This window comes from Ascidiella aspersa, chromosome 2 (assembly GCF_963924565.1).
Source record: "Ascidiella aspersa chromosome 2, kaAscAspe10.2, whole genome shotgun sequence".
Classification (NCBI taxonomy): Eukaryota; Metazoa; Chordata; class Ascidiacea; order Phlebobranchia; family Ascidiidae; genus Ascidiella; species Ascidiella aspersa.
The window spans coordinates 35,063,413-35,082,420 of NC_139448.1; the positions used below are offsets into that span (position 1 = coordinate 35,063,413).

Genomic DNA, 19,008 nt, shown 5'->3' on the forward strand with positions numbered 1-19,008 from the left:
CTATGGCGCGTGTGCATTACTAAAAAAAATGCATTAAATTTGATAGTTGGACGATGTTTTTTTCTTAATATGCAAGGTACATAACAAACTAAAAAGCATCGCAACGCCCCAACGGTATACAAAATAATTATGTTTTTAGTTACAATAAAGGTGAAAACATAATAATATTAATGATACTATATATATTATCTATGTTCGGATCTACATTTACTACAACATCGAGTTTTATTTGGACTTTATAGTATTCTGGTTGTGTTTTTGATATTTGTATTTTTTTTAACTGTAAATCTTTTTTCCCATTTTGTTTGTGTTTGCAGTTTTTAGCAAAACTTATTACGCCATTATTGGCGTAACTGTAGTTTTCTGTCTTTTGACAAAGTTCTTTCAGATCTCTTAACCTGTGTGGTTCTTTTGAATATTTTTACTATAATTATTATTTTTCCTATAAATCTTATTTTCTGGCATACATCATGGTTGCCCGTTGGCGCGCGCTTAGCGAAGTGTGCAACTTGCCTTTTTTGTGTTGTGCTTTATAATCGCGTGTTGTGTTGCCCTGACCCCTTTTTCGATCGACGCATCTACGAATAAAGCATCAACAGCTCAAATTTTTCCTATAAAAATATATTTTTACCTTATGGCTGCAACTATAAAAATAACAAAAAATCTCCACTGCTTAAGGTTCACGGTGATTGGAAAGATGACTGGACACACAGGGAACATAATGACCATGGTCGTCCCTGATACAACCTCCACCCTCATCACTGGCGCAAAAGACCACTTTATTAAGGTAAAAATAACTTTATATAAAGGCTGCTTACAGGCATAATACTCAAAACAGCTCTTGTTAACTACAACTTTTCGGCGACCTATTCAAATCGCCGTTCTTAAAATAAATTTGCCGCTGTGATTTGTTTTAGTGACCACAACACCTGTTTACCCTCAGTAAGTTTATGTTTTTTTGTTATTTGTTTTAATTAACGCGATCATTTGCAAAACTTGCTTTTTTGGTCTTGCCTGACATAACTTTTGAGTTTGGGCGCGCTATTTTATTATTACTAATATTAAATTGATACAATGAAATATATGGACACACATATAAGTGTTAGCAACTGAGATCTAGCCCTTCTGAAGCTTCAGAAGGGCTAGCTCTAAGTTGTTAACACTCATATGTGTGTCCATATGTTTGATTGTATTAATGATATGGTACTGTGTATCCCCTTCAATATGAAGTTGCTTGTACTAACAGAGTGAGCAATCATTGGCATATGGTTGTTTCTCGACTCGTTCCTATCTGAGCCTGCATAGCTCAGTTGGTAGAGCGACGGTCCCGGTATGACCGGAGGTCGTGAGTTCGAACCTCACTGCAGGCTAGTTGTTTTTCTAGTCTGCCCTGCTTGCATCAATGATCGACAGATTCGGTGAATCTGCAATGGATTTCAGTGTACTAATATTAAATTGAGTACAAATTTCTATATATTACAACTTTTTTTAACAATGACATTTGCACCTTAAACCCTAAACCTAGATCAATGGTCGCCAAACTTTGTTTCATAAAGGGTGCGGATAACTCCAAAAGATTGAAGATCGCGGGCCTAAAATAAAATTTGGTTTTTACTTTATTTGACTTAAAATTATGTTATAAAACGAAGCAAACGAAAGTAAAATTTTATCAAAATTTATAGTGAGCTTTGTAAACTTGTCGTTTAGTTTAATTAACATCAAAATTCAACGTATAGTTCTGTGTTCAACAACATTTCGGATAATATTATATTGATTCCCATATTTTATGATCATCTTGGATATTTCCTACTGCCCACTAATTTACCTTGCGTTGTGTAAAGTTGGTGGATCCTTTTCTAAAACTTTTTAAGCGGCATCTGATGGCTTAATTCTATGTCAAGTTGTGTTGTTATCTGCAATGAACCCTCCAATAAATCGAATTGCCTTCCTGGAACGTTTTTTTGCGTGTTATGTGACTCTCGTTCCGCATGCTGTTATCATAGTGGCTGTTAATTGGTTAATGCTACTGTGCTCGCATTTATCAAATAAGCAGTCATTTATCGTCATTTACAGGTGTACGATTACTCGAACGGTGCCCAGGGCAACATCAGCCCCAGCGTCACCCTAGAGCCCCCGCATATGGACGGGGTGGAGTCCCTGGCTTACTCGTCAGGGTCAAACGTCCTTTTCTCAGGATCCAGAGACAAGTCGATTAAAAAGTGGGACATGACAAGCAAGTCTGTACTTAAGGTGGGTGCTTGTTGGTAAGGTTTAAAAACCTAATTTAGTGCGATGAAGTTCATAAATAGTCTTTAAAGAGTCTTAGAATTTTTTTAAGCCCAGCTCAAGTTATGAGTTTATTAACGAGTTTAAGAAGTGCCGCTTTAAAACTAATGTTTCAACTATTTGGTATTATTTTAACCATGAGATTTATACTGTTTTGGATTCAAATTATATTCAAAACACGTCATTTTCCAAATTTAAGGTATTTTAAAACTTTAAAATTGTCGTTAAAATGTCTTTTTGAGTGCCGTCAATTTATGATAACGCGAACCAAAAGCTTTTTTTAGGTCTCTACTGAAAAAAGGTTTAGGAACGCCTGGCCTATGTAGGCTATGTTCTTCCAACTTCTCACTGATTTGTGACGTCATACGTTTGACATTTAACGACTTCGTCTGTTTTCACGTGACATTACCAATTTTCTTTCCCTTGTCTGACTATTAGGCGCACAACATCTGTCTATAAATTATTTTTGAAACATGTCAATTGATCCTAATTTAACATTTCAAAAAATTATAATTTTAGTTAAAAAGTCTTAACTAAATTATTTATTAATTAAATAAGACGTCATCTATTACGCAATGTACGGCAATTTCTCCTTCCTGTCTTTGAGAGTTTTTTCAAACAAAAACGTGTTGCAACCCTAGCCTCATTAATATTTCCCCAGTCGGAATACTAGGCGCACGACAACTTATATTGTTATGTCAATTGATCCAAACTTAAAGTCTTCAAAAACATTTTTCTTTGAAAAGTCTTTGAATGTCTTGATTTTTTTTTTCGAAAAAAAGTGTGTTTGAACTACGTCATGTGTGATATAATGTCATATTTTTATATCGTAATTAGTTGTGTCTTCCCACCATTTTCACAGGTCGTGTGACGTTATACTTGTTTTATTTAATGGCGTCATTGATTTCCACATGACGTCATCAATTTTATTTCATTCCCCAGTCGGAGTACCAGGCGCACAACAGTTGGGTGTGCGCTATGGACCTTATAACTTCACGCGACGGCGACCAACTGCTAGTGACAGGTGGCAGAGGTGGAATGCTTAAGTTGTGGGACGCCGAGAGCTTTGGGTCGATTGGATCGCTTCGAGCTCACTCGGAAACCATCAACTGCATCGCGTCTAATAAGGAACACGTATTTACAGCTTCTAGGTAAGAGATAGGATGTATGTGTGTGGGGGTTGTGATTGGAAAGGATTTTTTGAACTTTGCGATACATATCTGTCAATTTAGAAATTATTTAAATCAAACATGAGTTAACGTTTTTAGTATTTTTTTAAATTTTGAGAGCTGGTATATTTGGGGTTACGAGCATAACTGTTAATTTAGAAATTTTTGATTTGTATTGAAACTTTGCAAAGGGCTATATTTGGGTATATGATGCATACTTTTCATTTTAAAAAGTATTTAAATCATTTGGGGGGCATTTTCACTGCTTAAAATTTGGCAAACCAGGATATTTGGTGTTACGTAGCATGACTGATTTGAACATTTTTACAGCTGTTAGTATGGCAGATATTGCATGTGTGGGTTCTAATTAAAAATTGCAAAGCCTATACAATACATGTTCAGTTTTTTTCTTAGGCATTTTAAGGTAATGAAATGGTCTCCTGTAACCACAGGGCTGTATGTTTGGGGTTAGAATTGAAAATTTTAAGCCGGACCATGGTTAGTAAAGGGTTTTTAGGACCTGAAACGTTCTCTGCAATTTATTTAAAGGTCTATGAAAGCTTAGCCTACTTCTGTAACTACGGTTATTTGCAGTTGCTGTCTTTTTAAATTTCTCAGTCGTTCCCAGAGACAAACCTTAATGAAGTCCCAAGGCGAAAATAAGGGAATTGTGTGCTCAAACTTTGCTAAAGAAGTATAAAATGACATATAAAGTAATGTTAATTGCGAAAACTAACTAAAAGAGCTTAGTGTTAAAAGGTTTGGTCGGAAGCGAAATGGCTGTAAAGCAATTTAAACCTGGTTTTGAATAACATTTAGGAACTCCTATTAAATTTTTATGCTCTAAATTAGCAAAAAGATGACGTTTTTTTGTAAAACCTCCCAGAATAACGGTCAAGGAATTCTAATTTTGTATAGTTTAGTTTTAACCGTTTTATTTTTCCAACAGCGACACAACAATAAAACTTTGGAAACGCAGAATGGATAGATGACGGTTAAAGACTCTTGTAGGAAACATCAGACGATAGCAATAACCACTTAACTTTGAGCTGTGCACAATAAACAACTTTCACGTTGTATATTGTCCGCAATAACATGCTAAAAAGCACTAAACCTAATTGCACGACCTCCTAATTTCAAACCATGCACTGTACAAAATGTGCCTAAATATTGTATAGATTTCAAATAAATTATAAACGATAAAAAAACTATAAAAACAAAGTTATCATGATTAATTTGGGGTAGTAATTTGTTTTCATACAGCGTTGTATGCAACGATATATCCTGAAAAAAATAAGCAACGATATATACTTACAATTTTTTTTTTTCAATTCTAAACATTAAAACTGTTAAAAAATATGTTATTGTTTTATAGTAATTTGTTTTAACATAACTTTCCAAATTTTGTTATATACTTCAGCACTACACTTGTAGATCTACTACTAACTGGCCAATCATTAACTATTCCACTTTATTGCATGCTATTTTACTTTCCAAATACAAATTGATTTACTAAATTACAAATTCACTACGAATTTGCACGTTTGAGGCAAATGGGAATATGTCGAAATGACATAACACAAATTAACACATTTTCAAACTACCAAAATATTTTCATATCAATTATTAGCATGTAGACGTTTTAGTTTGGTGGTAGAATACCTCAGTTTGTATATTTTTATTTTCAGTTTATTTTTTATAGCATTTCTTTTCATGAACTGGATTGGCTTCGATTTTAACCCAACCTCTATGAAAAGTGGGAGTAAGCGAATGGTTAATCATGTTTAACAAGACGTTACAATCCACGTTTTTTTTAATATACGGTCTAGTTTAGTAGTTCCCAACCTTTTTTGACTACGGTGCACCTTAGAAAAATAAATAGATTGCGGCATCCATCCTAGATTTTTCGTTTAGTGGTTAACTGTAATGTCACAATAAATATAACTACAGCACAAATAATTTTAAACAATGTAGGAAATATAATTTGATTTAATTCTATCAAAGGACTTAAAATTAAATACTTAAAATTTTCAAATATGTCTTGGCACCCTTGAGTATTAGAAATGGCATTCCGGTTGGCAACCACTGTTGTAGTCAATATCTGTAACGTCTTGTTGAACAGATTTTACCGCCCGTTTGTTGTTCTCGCTTTTCATTTGCTGTTAAAACACATTTTTGTTTCTATTTTCCAACGTTTTCTGTTCATTTCTTAGCGATCGTTCGGTGCGGGTTTGGAAGCAACAAGGCAGTCGCTGAAACAAAAGAAACTTTGATTCTGTGCTTTAGAGATAGCCAATGGTTCTATCTACAAATATGTGGCAAAAAACGTACCAATTATACCCATCGCTTTTACATGATAATTAAAATGTTGGGTCGCTCATGTTTTATTTGATTTTTTCAACCATTGGTCCTGAATGTTATCCCATAATATATTACCCCGTTAATCAATAGTATTCCAGGAAACTTTCAGTCTTGCACGAAAATCCCAGTTTGGATTTTCTCTTGTTGATTTAAATTTTCGGTCATGAATGGAATGTGGTTGTGATTCAAATGAAGGAATTGTTCAGCAGCCTGTAGCATGGTGCATGTAGTTATTTCTCTACATTGTTTCAATCTGCTTGTATTTCATTTACACAAACTTATTTTTGATTCTCTAAAGCTGTGGTTCTCACCAACTGCTTTATAAAAAAGTAAAAAATCGCTCAAATTACCACATGTTGAAAATCACTGCTTTAAAAGATTGCAAATAGCCTTTTCGGAAACTCTTAAACTCGTTTTCTTTTTAAACGAAACTTTAAATAAGGATGTCAAAATCGACCAAAAAATTGAACTTCTTTTATAAATTAGTCAAAAGACCTGCCGGAACTACCTTAACATTATCTTATGCACCTTGGCTCCACAATGTATTAGCACGGGAAAAAGTCGTATTTTATTTTGAAGCATGTCTCTTATTAGCTGGTGAATGCTTGGTTTGGTGTTTGGTTCTTTATTTCTTTAGTGAGTTAACTCTCACTGCCATAGAACGTCGTATAGTGCAATAATACGCCGCAGCAGTTTAGTAAACGTTTTTCTTCTTTCTGGTATGGACCAAAATAACTTTTCAGAAAGCATTGCCACTATCTATCTAAAGAAATAGACCTGTAGTTGCAATTTTGTGTGATAGCAAAAGTGCTTTATCAGTTCCAGACATATTTCCATTGTAACTTGTTTTCGTTCGTTTTTTTTTCTTGTGAACTCACGTATTTAAATACTACAGCTTTTGTCACTGTGTCGTATTTTTTCGCGCTTTACATTCTAGCAAATTAACTTATTGTGTGCTCGTCGCCATACGCAATCTTCTTTTGCTATTCGTTGTCTTTGTGACGAAAAATAAAACTTTACTAAACCGTTGGTCGACGTTATAACGAGTTAAAATTTCGTGGTCAAATTGATATAGCGGAAATAACGTTTAAGATTACAAAATTGGTCTATGATGTTAACACATGGTTTATAGAGTGTTACCTGGTAATTTGTTTTCAACTGTAAAACGTTTGAATTGAATGTAACGCATCACAGTGTTTACTAAATTTTGGAAACATTTTAAAAAATGTCTGAAAAGTGTGGTTACTATTTAAAGTGAAAATGAGCAAAATTCTATAACTGTTGAGGTGATAAACAAAAGCTGAATTTACATTTTTGTAAATCGGATTTATTTTTGAACCATATTGGTTTGAGGTTGTAGTGGGGCGTAGAAAACCAAATCCAATAGAGAACTAGGTAGTATTTAGTCGAATCATAATTAGAACAAGTTTGTAGAGCTCTTCTAGCAAATGTAATTTTTAATGTAATGTAAAATAAAATTACATTTGCTAGAAGAGCTCTACAAACTTAATATTATGCCTGGCAGCAATAGCTTATATAATTAGAACAAGTCACGTCCTAAAATGTTTAAACTCGTAAACTAAAAACTACTAATAGAAAAAACACTTCATTTCAACCCAAGTCATTTGTCCAAAATACTAGAGTGGTTGAGTTATTACAACACTGCGAATAACCCCCGTTTTTTTTCAACATAAGGTTCACACCAAAAAATCTCTTTGGTGGTTCACAATACAAAAAATATCTTGGGGAACCAAAAATTTTAGTTAACATGCTTCAACGGCTTTGGAAACGCATGATTGCACAACATTGACTGTGATCAAAAATTCATGCAAAGAGCGAAACAAAAACAACTTTACAAACACATAAAATAGTAACAGCTACAAAGAATCATGCCTTTGAGTAAGCCAAGCATCGTTGCCCAGATCTGTTCGCTGCAAAAAGATGACTTTTGCATGAACTCCTTCCGAGGTAAGTTTACAGTTGATAGTTCCGTTTAACAGTGTTGTAAGCTTCAGTCATTTTAAAATCTCCACAGTCAACTCTTTTTATAAAACGAACAAGCCTAAGTCATTACTTGCCCAAGTCATGTCCTAGTCAAGTAAGAATTAACTATTAAAATTGGTAAAATTGTCCGAATAAGACCCACAACTTACTTAAAAAATAACAACACTCGAAATGTTCCAGAAAATGAGATAAATAACCCAATTTTAAATCAAGTCATTGGAGAACTACTGTTTAATCAAAATTGGGCGCTGGTCTAGAATCCTACCACGACGAAACACCATTTGGGTTAGGGTGCGGGTTAGCGTTTGGGTTAAGGTGGGTCAAGTATTATTATTAAACAAAGAATATAATATTACTTGACCCACCCACACCCGAACGCTAACCCGTACCCTAACTCAAATTTTGTGCGTTGATTTTAGAACTGTGGTAGGATTCTAGACCAGCGCCCAAAATTGTTACATATCGATAAAAATGAAGAGAGAAGCCCAAACAATTGATGTTTTGACCAACACCCCTTGAGGTTATCAAGCATTTGCCAAAAAAAATAAAAATATATACTAATTTGAAGCATTTTGACACTGTATCGCACATGAATTTGTTTCTTGTCATAGCCTACTTTGTGAATTTTAATTTCAGCGCCAACATAGAAATAAACATTACTGACACTCTTTAGTCCTTAATACCATACCTTGATTTCCTTTCTATAAATGCAAAGGTATGCTGAATGAAGTTACCCAGAGAGCTTTTGGAATCCCACAAACACTGAAATGGTCCAAGCACATCAGTGCGTTAGCTGATGTTTTGTATTTCTCACTAACAACTGTTAGTGGATTGCAAACTTTGGGAGAAGAATACACAGGGATTATCCAGGTAAACCAGTTGAATTTGACCATGAAGGTAATTTTTTTTAATATTTCCAAGCTATTAGTGTTTTTACCCTTTTGCAAGTATTGAGGGTAAGATTGATTAGCTGCTGAGTAACAAATGGTAGCATCCATTTCTTTCAATTGTATTTTATTTAACAGACAATTATATGGAGTTTGCATTTCAGTGCTAAGGCATTTGTCATGTAATGCTTGCCCAAATTTATAGTTACATGATTTTGCAAGAAAAATTGCCAGCCTTCTGAATTTACAATAAAATATATATCATCCTGTTTTAGCCAGGGAGTCGAACCGGAACTTAATAAACCGTTTTTGGGTCAATTTTGTCCGAACCGTAACCGAACCTGAACCGGGTTTTATAAGATTTTAAGGAGCCGAACCGGACTGAACCAAATATTTTGAAGTACCTTAACCGAACCCGAACCTGTAAATAAAAGCGGTTCAGTCCAGCATGACGTCACAACTTGTATTTTAAATAGTCAAGTTACGCCATGTTCGAATTTTATGAAAAATATATGAATATTTAATAAATAAAACGTAGATTTTTCAATTTTTAGATATTTTAATAATGAGTTGCTGTTTTTTTAATACGTCACGTAACTAAGATTAAATGACTTACAATTCAAAGATTATTCCCTACATTTATTGACCCTCATTTTGAGATTTAACGCCAGTTATATTGTATCCGAATCGGTTTTGAAATAACGACGGTTGAACCGGAACTTTTAAATTGCTCAAAACCGAAAACCGGAACTCAACCGGATTCCGAAAAAATCTTTGAACCCTGAACCGGAAAAGTCAAACGGTTTTAGCATCAGATTTTGGTTAAAACTGTTTTTAAGCGAGTCTTTGGCAGCCACAAGTTATGGAATACAATCAGGCTAGTTGGTATTAATGGTAAGACATAATTCCATGGTATTAAATTACTAAATTTGCCTATGTTATCATAGGTTGATCCTTCTGGAAAGCGGACACCATCTTTGCGCAGTCGAATCATAATGATCATCACCCACACAATCATTCCTCTCTTGATTGACAGGATTCTCACCAAACTGGAAAATCTGCTCTCCAACCAACAAGTAACCTGGCTGACTTTGCCAATCCAAGACAAACTGCTGTTGGCTTTGCCAAAACTTAAGCTTACCTTTGCAACAATCCACAGATTACACTTATCTGTGTTCTACATCTGGGGTGTGTACCAGACATTTTCGAAACGTTTTTCCGCCATCCACTATACAAAGTTTTTCCCAAATCAACCTCCCCCAGTTGACAGAAGATTCACAGCTTTTGGATGGTTAACCTTAGCGCAGAATCTCACAATGTTGTGTGTTCAAGGATACAGCCTCTACAGGGATTTCTCTCCAAGGGGTGAATCAAATGAACAAGATCTTGCAAGCGCCAAAATGACGTACAAAGAGCATGAACCCTTTCTATCGGAGCAAAAAATGTCCTGCACGCTTTGTTTACAGAGAAGAAAATACTCTAGCTGCACACCCTGCGGACATCTTTTTTGCTACTATTGCATTCATAATTGGGTTTCGTCAAAACCGGAATGTCCTTTGTGTAGACAAGCCGTGGACCCCCGTGAGATTGTTTTTTTGCAAAATTATTAGTCTAATTTTAGTACACCAATAGCCTGCCTTTGCCATACTGCACAAGATGCTTTCGGAGGGCTTTCCAGATACAGTCAGACTGATCAGGATTGTAGTGCAAGCAAGACCAGGCTTGAAAAACAACAAGCATGTGGTGAGGTTCAAACTCATGACATTCGGTCATACTACCTGTCCAGGCATACAACATCATTTGAAAGGGGATTAACAGCCTGTATTTCAGTTGCTTTGCTATACTGTTGTACTATCTATTTTAAAACACTTTATGCAAACCTTCCTAACATATCAAGGTGTAATCTTGTGTAATTATTACGCTTTTTTTCTGTTTATAAAATATACTTTATAACTAACTTTAATTGTGTAATGGGTTTCATTGCCTAATTATTCAGGTATTTCCTTTTTGATAAATAATCCACTGTTTGTCTAGTATTTATTGGACAGTTTTTCTCTCAACAAAATAATGTTGTCAAAGTGTGGTCATTGATGAGACAAGAAATATTGGTATGTCTCTTTTATACTATGTCAACCATATTTTCCCATCAACATAGCCCAAGACGTAAGGCACTTATTGTGTTTGTCCCTATCAGTATCATAATCCACATCCAATTTTACATAAATAAATGCTGTTTTTCAACTGACACAGTCTTCTATTCAAGAAGCAGCCAATATTATGGTGGAGATTTTTTACATGTGCGACACATGATGTTCAGTTAGGTACGTTAGAAAGCAGACACACACAAAGCGCATTACAGGTAAAATGTAGTTCTGTAATTCTTGATTTTAGCTGCTGGATTCAAAGTATTCCTTGGCACCATCAACACTTGGTTTAATCTAAAATATAAAAATAATGAATTTAAGTTACAGTTTAGGTAACTGCGCTATTTCAAATATTAATATTTACTTTATGACATTGGAAAATATGCAGATTACATCATTTTTTTGGGGGGTTTTTATATGGACATTTCCCAGTAATCTACTTGGCATAAAAACTATGTTAATACAAATATTTTCCACACCTATAACAAAAGGCCTACACTTGATGGTTACACGTGGCTATTACAACTGTTAAAAATGGCCCCAAATTTGTTTCACTTGATATAGAAAACTCTATAATACAGCAACAGTCACATGAAAATTTACCGTTTTGGCTCCAGGTGTCCAACTAGCTGGGCAAACTTCTCCATGTTTATCAGTAAACTGGAATGCCTCGACAAGCCTCAAAACTTCATCGACATTGCGGCCGACCGGTAGATCGTTGACACTTGAGTGGCGGACTGTACCTTTGCCGTCAATGATAAACAATCCTCTAAATAAAAAATCAAACGTTTTTAATGGCTGTACAAAAAGAACAAAACAAATTGCGTTTAAATAGTTAAAATGAAAGTCTAAATCAAAATAGTTAACAATATAACTTTGTCATTTGTTAAGGAATCTGTGAACTTAGTCTAAAGTTTTTTATGCATTTTTAAACAAATAAAATTAATTTTAAACCCTAAGCAAGCTTTTATCAAAAGTCCATGATTTTTAGATTTTGCAGATAATGAAATATTCTGTAATTAATTTACAGCTTAGACATATTGTAAATTAGGTTTAGAGAATTCATAATATAAATTAGAAATAGTGAAACATATATCCATAACCTCTCATGGTTTGCAGATATAATTTATAATCCAAGCATATAATAACCTATAGACAATCAGTAGATCGCACATACCTTAAAGAAATCCCAGCTGCTTCAAGAAGAACTCCATAATCCTTTGAGATTGATTTAGTGAGGTCGGAAAGCAGCGGGAAGTTCAACTTTCCGAGTCCCCCTTGTTTTCTTGGGGTGTTGATCCAAGCCAAGTGGGAAAAGTGGGAATCCACCGAAGCTCCGATCAATGCCGTGTTGAGTTTTTCAAAATCTCCGGCACGATCGCTGAATGAGATAATCTCCGTGGGACAAACAAATGTGCTGTGAAAGATTAATTTATTAACTCGGTTCACAAAATATTAAGTTGTAATTAAATGCAGTTCTGCTGATGATTTAAACCCAGTCAGCATTCAATAGCATTACATGCCGAGATTTTGAGGGTGCAGTGCAAAAGTTTAGAGTGTGCAAATGTTTCAAACATACATATATTGAGAATTTTGGTTTAAATAATGCATTTGGATCGAGAAATTACAATAGAAATATTTTGAGTCTGGTATAGAGTTCTAAAACTTTTTGTAAAGTGTTGAAATGAGTTGTTAAAATTGAAATTGATAAAATAAATAAATATGGGATAATAAATATAAGAATAATGCTTAACCCAAATTCTACAATGATAAACTCCAATATTTCATACTTACAAATCCAATGGGTAGAAAAACAAGACCACGTATTGACCGGAGTAATCGCCCAAGGATATTTCTTTGAACTGACCACCCACAACGGCATTTCCTTTGAATGAAGGTGCTGGGGCTGTCACTGCCGCTTGTGCAAATCGGCTACTTGTGACGAGGTTGCGTCGCAATATTGGTTGGTTATAAGAAACCTGGTAAAAATCAAAAGATTAAGCACAGCACCAGACTGCATTTCATGGCACTTCACATTTCTAATGTGTGCAATCATGCTTTTTTCACAACTTAAGTTGGAAATCCTAACACAATTTACCTTTTTTCCGAGTTTAAGTGTTTTTTAAGTTTCAAGTGCACAATACACCAATCCAGGTGTGCACCTGTCACAGAATGCAGACTGGGGACAGCGTTTAGGGTTAAGAAAACATTTATGGAAAAGTTATATTTTGATGCATTATTAGTTAACTAAAAAACAATATTTCTTACCACAGCCTTTCCAATGTTTCGCAATACTCTTCCGCAAAAGGCCATTTTGAAGGATTACCTTTAATTACTAAACCTTAATAAATACAAACGCGATTGTACAAAAATTAGAATGATGTCAGCGAAACTTATTTTAGCAAAATTTTTGCTGTCTCATGTTTTTCATGCTTCGCGGTTTTTCATAATTGACCTTGTGAAAGATTTTTGAATTCCAGAAAAAAGACCCAAAATTTTGTAACCTGGAAAATGGTTCACGATGGTTATTGCGATTCGCATAGAATAAACTTAGTTCGTTATGCTTTTCCCAAAAGTTGTCGACATTAAAAAGAGAAAATATGCAACCAATGCTAATTTTTTCAATTAAATTCCGTCTTTTTCACGCATGACAAAATGTCCGTTATGCATGATATCCTAAAACTTTAGATATTTTTCAAAGCTTTTTAGTGTATAGATAGGGTTTGCTATTCTGATCAGTCACCAATTTTATTTTGACTAAACTAATTATATTACCAAATACTGGCAAGCGATTCTTGTTAAAAATTTATGAACAAATTTTTGGCACAAAAATCGTGTTGAATCCATAATGTTTATCTTCCTTTGAATATTTGTGTCTATAATTTGTTTTAACAAAAAGCATAAAAAAGGCATAAGAATATGATCTGGTGAATTTAAAAGAAAATTTCTTGCATATTTAAGAATTTCGGAAAATTCTTTGTGGCAAACTTTGGTGGCCACAAATCGTTTAATGCAGTCGCCACTTAAGTTCTTTCTGGAGAAGCTGTTGCCTGTGCATTTTGACCAATTCTTACGGCAGTAATCTTTATTGTTTTCAGGTTTTTAGTAAACATGGACCTGAAACAGACATTGCACTCAATAAATGCAAACAACAAGCAGTATTTTGTTTCGAGCATCTTTCAAGAATCTGGAGAATGCAATGTTCTCTTCACAGATGGTGGAAATTGTTGGGAGGGCCAAATCAGTAAACAAGATGTCGACAACGGTGCCCAGGAAACAAGAATGACCGAAGATAAGTACGTTGCCATGCTTAAAACTTCACTTACAGGAATCTCAGGCGACATTAAAACACAGGTAATTATATGGTTGTACCCTTGTTGTTTAAAGTTGGTGTTCTTGTATAGTATATTAAATTTTAGAGATTTAATTTGTTGCTTTAGGGCCATTGACATAAAACATATACTTCTGTTTGGGCTACTATATTCATTCTACAAGTTACTCATTTCTGTCTGACCTTTAAAATTATTTTGTATTTGTTGCTGAATTTTTAACTTACTTAGGTCTGTGTTAGCAGATTTTTATACAAAATATCGAAACCCGTCTAGATTAAATCTCCTAATAAATGCTCTCTTGTATAAATCAAACTTTATAGACAATATGACCTAAAATTTAGGCATCTATTTCTGTTTAACAGACCACCATAAACGAATCCCATGATTGTACACACAATTTTTTAGGCTAAACAGACTTGCACAAACGGTGCACACTGAAAGGTTAATTATTTTTTCGTTTCCTTTACAAACATGTTTTTTTTTTAATTTTGAAATGACTGACGTCCCAGTCGAGTCATTTAAAAAATAACTTAAGTGCAAGTCAAGTCCCGGTCATCAATTGACGGGGTCAAAGTGATTGATATAAAAATAATATCAGCTTGTCTGATTATAATTATAAGCAACAACTCAACTAAAAATAAACACAACATATAGCAAGTCAATTGACTTCACGTCAATAGTCCATAAGTGTGAAAGACCTAATCCAAGTCAAGTTTATGTAAGTCATTGGTTTACACTGGTTTTTGGTATCTATAGGAGTTTGAATACCACCTTGAACACATCTCTAGTACTCAGATGGAACTTCAATGGAAGGCTGTTTTAGCTGACGTTAAGTTTTGCCTTGGTAAGGTAAAACTTACCAAGTCAGACTCTGTTTGTGGTATACAGCACATCCTTACCACATGTTGCAGAGATTTAAAGCTATGTCACGAAATGACTGCAACAGCTAACAGTGAACGTTCAGCTGTCAAAAAGAAATATCTGAATGCGATCGATGAGTTAGCGACGTGCACCAAACTTAAGCAGGAACAAGAGAGTGAATTGCTCGCCAAGTTTGTGTTGGTCTTGAACGAAAAAAAGAAAAAGATCCATCAACTGCTGGCACAAAACAAAGAGTGTTTGAAAACGATTGCCGACTTACAAGATCAACAGCAATCCTTAGCCAATGAACTTCCACATAGTAAACCACTAAAACACACTATAAACAATGTTACAAAGTCGTTTCAGGTTCGTAAATTTTCCTCGTCGTCTGAAGAAGAGGACTCTTGTCCTGTGATAGTGAAGCGCAGTAGAGTCCCAGCTCCCAAAATCCGACATGATTCACCGATTAAATCGGATGAAGAGCCTGACAAACTAGATACAACAACTTCAGATCTGGCAATGACAACTTCTTCTGACTCCACTGTTGACCTAAATGAGCTCATAGATGAAATGTAAGATTCCTGTTTGAAGTTTGTTTTTTATACTTACATAATCGCAGCTGAGAAATTGGGTTTTAACTCCATATGGGATTTTTCAGAAGTGGTTTATTTTTTAACTTAGTGGACCTAAATTAGCTCATAGATGAACACACACTGTTTGAAGCTAGCTTGTTTTTTTTATATATTCACACAAATAATCACCCAGCAAAATTTAAACATCTTTGGAAGGTTTCCAAACTAGCGGTTTATGTTATCGATACTCAATAGATACATCTGGGTATAACACTTCATCTATGCAAATTGTACTTTTTTTGTTTAATATCCCATTTTTCAACTTTGTTATTCATGCACTTTATTGTTCAAAGTTTATAAACGTTATTCACTGAGACAATAAACTGTGATTTAAGTAGTTTAATTAGTGTCAGTAACATTAAGGAATAACAGACAATTCACAAAAAACAAAAGTCACACCAATAAAAACAGGGTTGGACCTATAAAATAAATAATGTTTCATACACAATTCAAGAAAGAAAAACACTGCAGCAAATAAGCTGTAGCATAAGTTCTAAAAAAGGTTTGTTAAAAAAACTCATTACAACACTTAATAGCACAAAAAACAGGTTTAAAAATGTTTGCATTATGAGGTCTTGCTAATACCCAGTTCTCAAAAAGTAAAAACGTATAGTGTTTTAGACTTTGCTTTTTTTGTATTAAACCTTGGAGCATAATTGATAGTAAAAATATCAAAGCCCATTCAGAAGCAAAATGCCACCCACAGTACTTTTGTATTTAACTGTTTTTAAGTTTGTTCATAATATATCTGTGAACAGATAAGCAGTGATACTTAAGGAAGGTAGTTCTTAATTGCTTTTTTCCAGTGCATTAATCTCTTCAAACGAGCTGGTGCTACTTTGTGTTTCATCGTCAGTAGTGTCGGTTTGACTTTGTGCCTCACTGAAATTAATGAAATGCTGTCATTTGGTTTTTACCAATATTTTGGTGAATTCATTCAAATGAATTTCTGTAAAAATTTAAGAAATGGTTTTACGCTTTATACCTGTTTTATAAACAGGCAATATATTGTTTACATTTTTTTGTCTGCAGTAGATTCCTTACACCTGAAAGTGTTTTAACTTACTTTGGGCTAAGAATGAAATTATAACAATAAATGTTCAACCTCGTTTACATCCTAACTATATTGTTACCACCGATATTAAACTAAAATTCACTGTACATCAGTTAGGGGAGGCTACTCTCTTTATTTACCTGGACTCAGTTGATCTGCTTTGCTCCTGTTTTATTTCCGGCACAAAAAAGTCATTTTGTTTGCTCAGTGGAGCCATGTAGTGAATAAAACTGCCCTTGCAGATTTCTATGAATGGATATGCTGACAGTTTTCTCTCCTGAAACGAAAAACCCAAATGTTTCCTTTGGGATAAATTATGGTATAAATAACCTATTTTGACTCCACAAGACAATCTTAGGAATTATTGTTTTGAACTAACAATGCACACTGCCAAAAATTATTTAGTATTAAGATTACTATTTTGATTTTACACAGAAATGCAATTTCATCATGTTTGTTTGTGTTGTTTTGCACACTTGTTGTAAATCGGGTGAAACTAAGGAATGTTTTAATGGACACCATTAACTATTAGTATGAATTAATGATAAGGTAAAATAATGGTTGTGACTTAAAACTACCATTCAGGACTTTTCCATTTTGGATATTTTTAGTTTAAATACTTACATTTAAATATAACTGGCAAGTAGCAAGTGCAAATATTTGTAGTGCAAATATTCAGTATTATTTATTTGAAATAAATATTTTTGTACTTACACTTATATAACTAGCAAGCCTTGGGTATACCCTCCAAGCACCAATTAAAGCGCACAAATCAAAATGAAAAGGAAACTTTGCCTTCACTGCAAAATCGATTTTGGGAAATTGAGCGATTTGAAAGTCATACTTTTTCATCAAAGACACGATTTCACTTGGAGGTGAAGCTTCCTCCGATAAAACAGCACCAACAATGTACCTCAGTTCGTCTTTTGGTACCTGGAATAGAATGTTTGACTAATTAGTACAAACTATTACTGACTTTGTGTTAAAAAATTACCAATCACATGCCCAGTTCAATGTCAGGACTAATCTTTAAGATAACTTGTCATTTTTAGTTGCCATATTAGCTTTTAAGCTTTATATTTTGTGTTTAAACCGAATCATTTTGATGTTTTAAACATTCATACCATACTATGTTTTGATAACTCTTTGGAAATCTGTTTCTTTTCAAACGAAAGCAGAATTATTTTAGTTAAACTAATCTGTTTAGTTGATATTTACACAGGGTGCCATTTACAAAAACATGTGAGGTATGTAGTTTGACATTATAAGTTCTTTGTTTTGGAATGCGTTGTGTTGTCAAATTAATTTCAAGGTAAGAAATCCCTTCTCTGTTTTGCACAGACCATGTGCGTTGCTAAAAAGTTACAAAAGCCACAATCGGGACTCCAGTAAGACACTATACAAAACTACCGGAGTATATTATGCCTACAAAAAGGTGGAAAGCAACCAAAATTGCTGAATATCCACATGTTTAAGCTAAGTAAATAGGTTGAATAAATGCTGTAGAGCTGGAGTCAAATTGGCTGCAGACGGACGTTGGTTTTGTTAGCTTACACCACAGCCCTGGCCACAACCAATTTATATTTTCTACTGTAAGTTTAAAAGGTTGGAAACCACATCAAATCTACACTAGAGAAAAATATTACAAACCTTGTCTGGGTCATCATAATACACTCCAATGGATGATTTGTCAGGTAGTAAGGCCACTACGTTCGTGAAATGCGGTCCGCATTTATTGTAAGGCCCTTTGTGTGGTTTGTAAGCGATCCAAAGACTTTGCACTTCTGGCTTTCCAACCGAAACTTTGATGGCCCCGGTTATTCCAAGATAGGACAGCAGGTAAAATACGGTGGCAAGAAGACAGACAAACAGTATGACTATGCAGGCTAACATTGCTATGTTTTCTAGTTCCATTTCGATTTTTTTGTATACTGCAAAAACACATTTTACTGTTCAAACTTTTTCATAATACGATTTTTTTTGTTTTGTCATACGATAAAAACGAATTGCAAAGAACCAGTAGATGAACTTGTTCATGCGAAAACCATTATAATAAATATTCTTTCGTTTACTAGACAAAACAGTTTTATACAAAAAATGGCAAAATATGTTACAACATCTATTTTTTGTTAAGTTAACAAACAGCAAACCCAAAATGCAGTTTAACATTATTTTATAGCTTTCCTATTCCAAAATTTTAGCTCATTACATTATTTTCACATTCGCGAAACTTCGCTTCAATGCATTTTGTTTCTGTTTTGATTTTACGTCATCACGT

General features: G+C 34.2%; 5 protein-coding genes and 1 non-coding gene across 6 annotated transcripts in view; 4 read left to right on the plus strand and 2 right to left on the minus strand.

The window, feature by feature from the left end:
- The window catches only part of LOC146165492 (kinesin-like protein KIF21B), a 38,307-nt gene extending 32,130 nt beyond the window's left edge, over positions 1-6,177 (plus strand). Inside the window, exons 37-40 of the mRNA XM_083381255.1 lie at positions 679-787; positions 2,074-2,250; positions 3,229-3,437; positions 4,405-6,177. Coding sequence (XP_083237381.1) covers positions 679-787; positions 2,074-2,250; positions 3,229-3,437; positions 4,405-4,447 — 538 coding nt within the window. The 3' untranslated portion in view covers positions 4,448-6,177. The remainder of the gene's footprint in view (positions 1-678; positions 788-2,073; positions 2,251-3,228; positions 3,438-4,404) is intronic.
- Positions 1,296-1,370, plus strand: Trnat-ggu (transfer RNA threonine (anticodon GGU)). The gene has a single exon. It is a non-coding gene; the product is annotated as a tRNA-Thr (tRNA).
- Positions 6,178-7,705: 1,528 nt separating the features above from the next.
- Positions 7,706-10,927, plus strand: LOC146165494 (peroxisome assembly protein 10-B-like). Its single transcript, XM_083383081.1, has 3 exons — positions 7,706-7,784; positions 8,536-8,690; positions 9,655-10,927. The coding sequence occupies exons 1-3, from the start codon at positions 7,706-7,708 to the stop codon at positions 10,315-10,317; spliced, it is 897 nt and encodes a 298-aa protein (XP_083239207.1). The 3' UTR covers positions 10,318-10,927.
- LOC146165495 (peroxiredoxin-2-like) lies at positions 10,791-13,361 on the minus strand. The gene is made up of 5 exons (XM_083383082.1): positions 13,120-13,361; positions 12,646-12,830; positions 12,029-12,268; positions 11,455-11,620; positions 10,791-11,145 (listed from the first exon to the last, which is right to left on the minus strand). Exons 1-5 carry the CDS (start codon positions 13,162-13,164, stop codon positions 11,095-11,097), a joined length of 687 nt encoding a protein of 228 aa, XP_083239208.1. The 5' UTR covers positions 13,165-13,361; the 3' UTR covers positions 10,791-11,094.
- A 594-nt stretch (positions 13,362-13,955) lies between these two features.
- On the plus strand, positions 13,956-15,620 carry LOC146165496 (DNA repair protein XRCC4-like). The gene is made up of 2 exons (XM_083380937.1): positions 13,956-14,205; positions 14,940-15,620. Exons 1-2 carry the CDS (start codon positions 13,963-13,965, stop codon positions 15,618-15,620), a joined length of 924 nt encoding a protein of 307 aa, XP_083237063.1. The 5' UTR covers positions 13,956-13,962.
- A 197-nt stretch (positions 15,621-15,817) lies between these two features.
- On the minus strand, positions 15,818-18,657 carry LOC146165497 (testis-expressed protein 264 homolog). The gene is made up of 4 exons (XM_083382189.1): positions 18,381-18,657; positions 17,445-17,663; positions 16,877-17,007; positions 15,818-16,558 (listed from the first exon to the last, which is right to left on the minus strand). The coding sequence occupies exons 1-4, from the start codon at positions 18,642-18,644 to the stop codon at positions 16,465-16,467; spliced, it is 708 nt and encodes a 235-aa protein (XP_083238315.1). The 5' UTR covers positions 18,645-18,657; the 3' UTR covers positions 15,818-16,464.
- Positions 18,658-19,008: the final 351 nt, after the last annotated feature.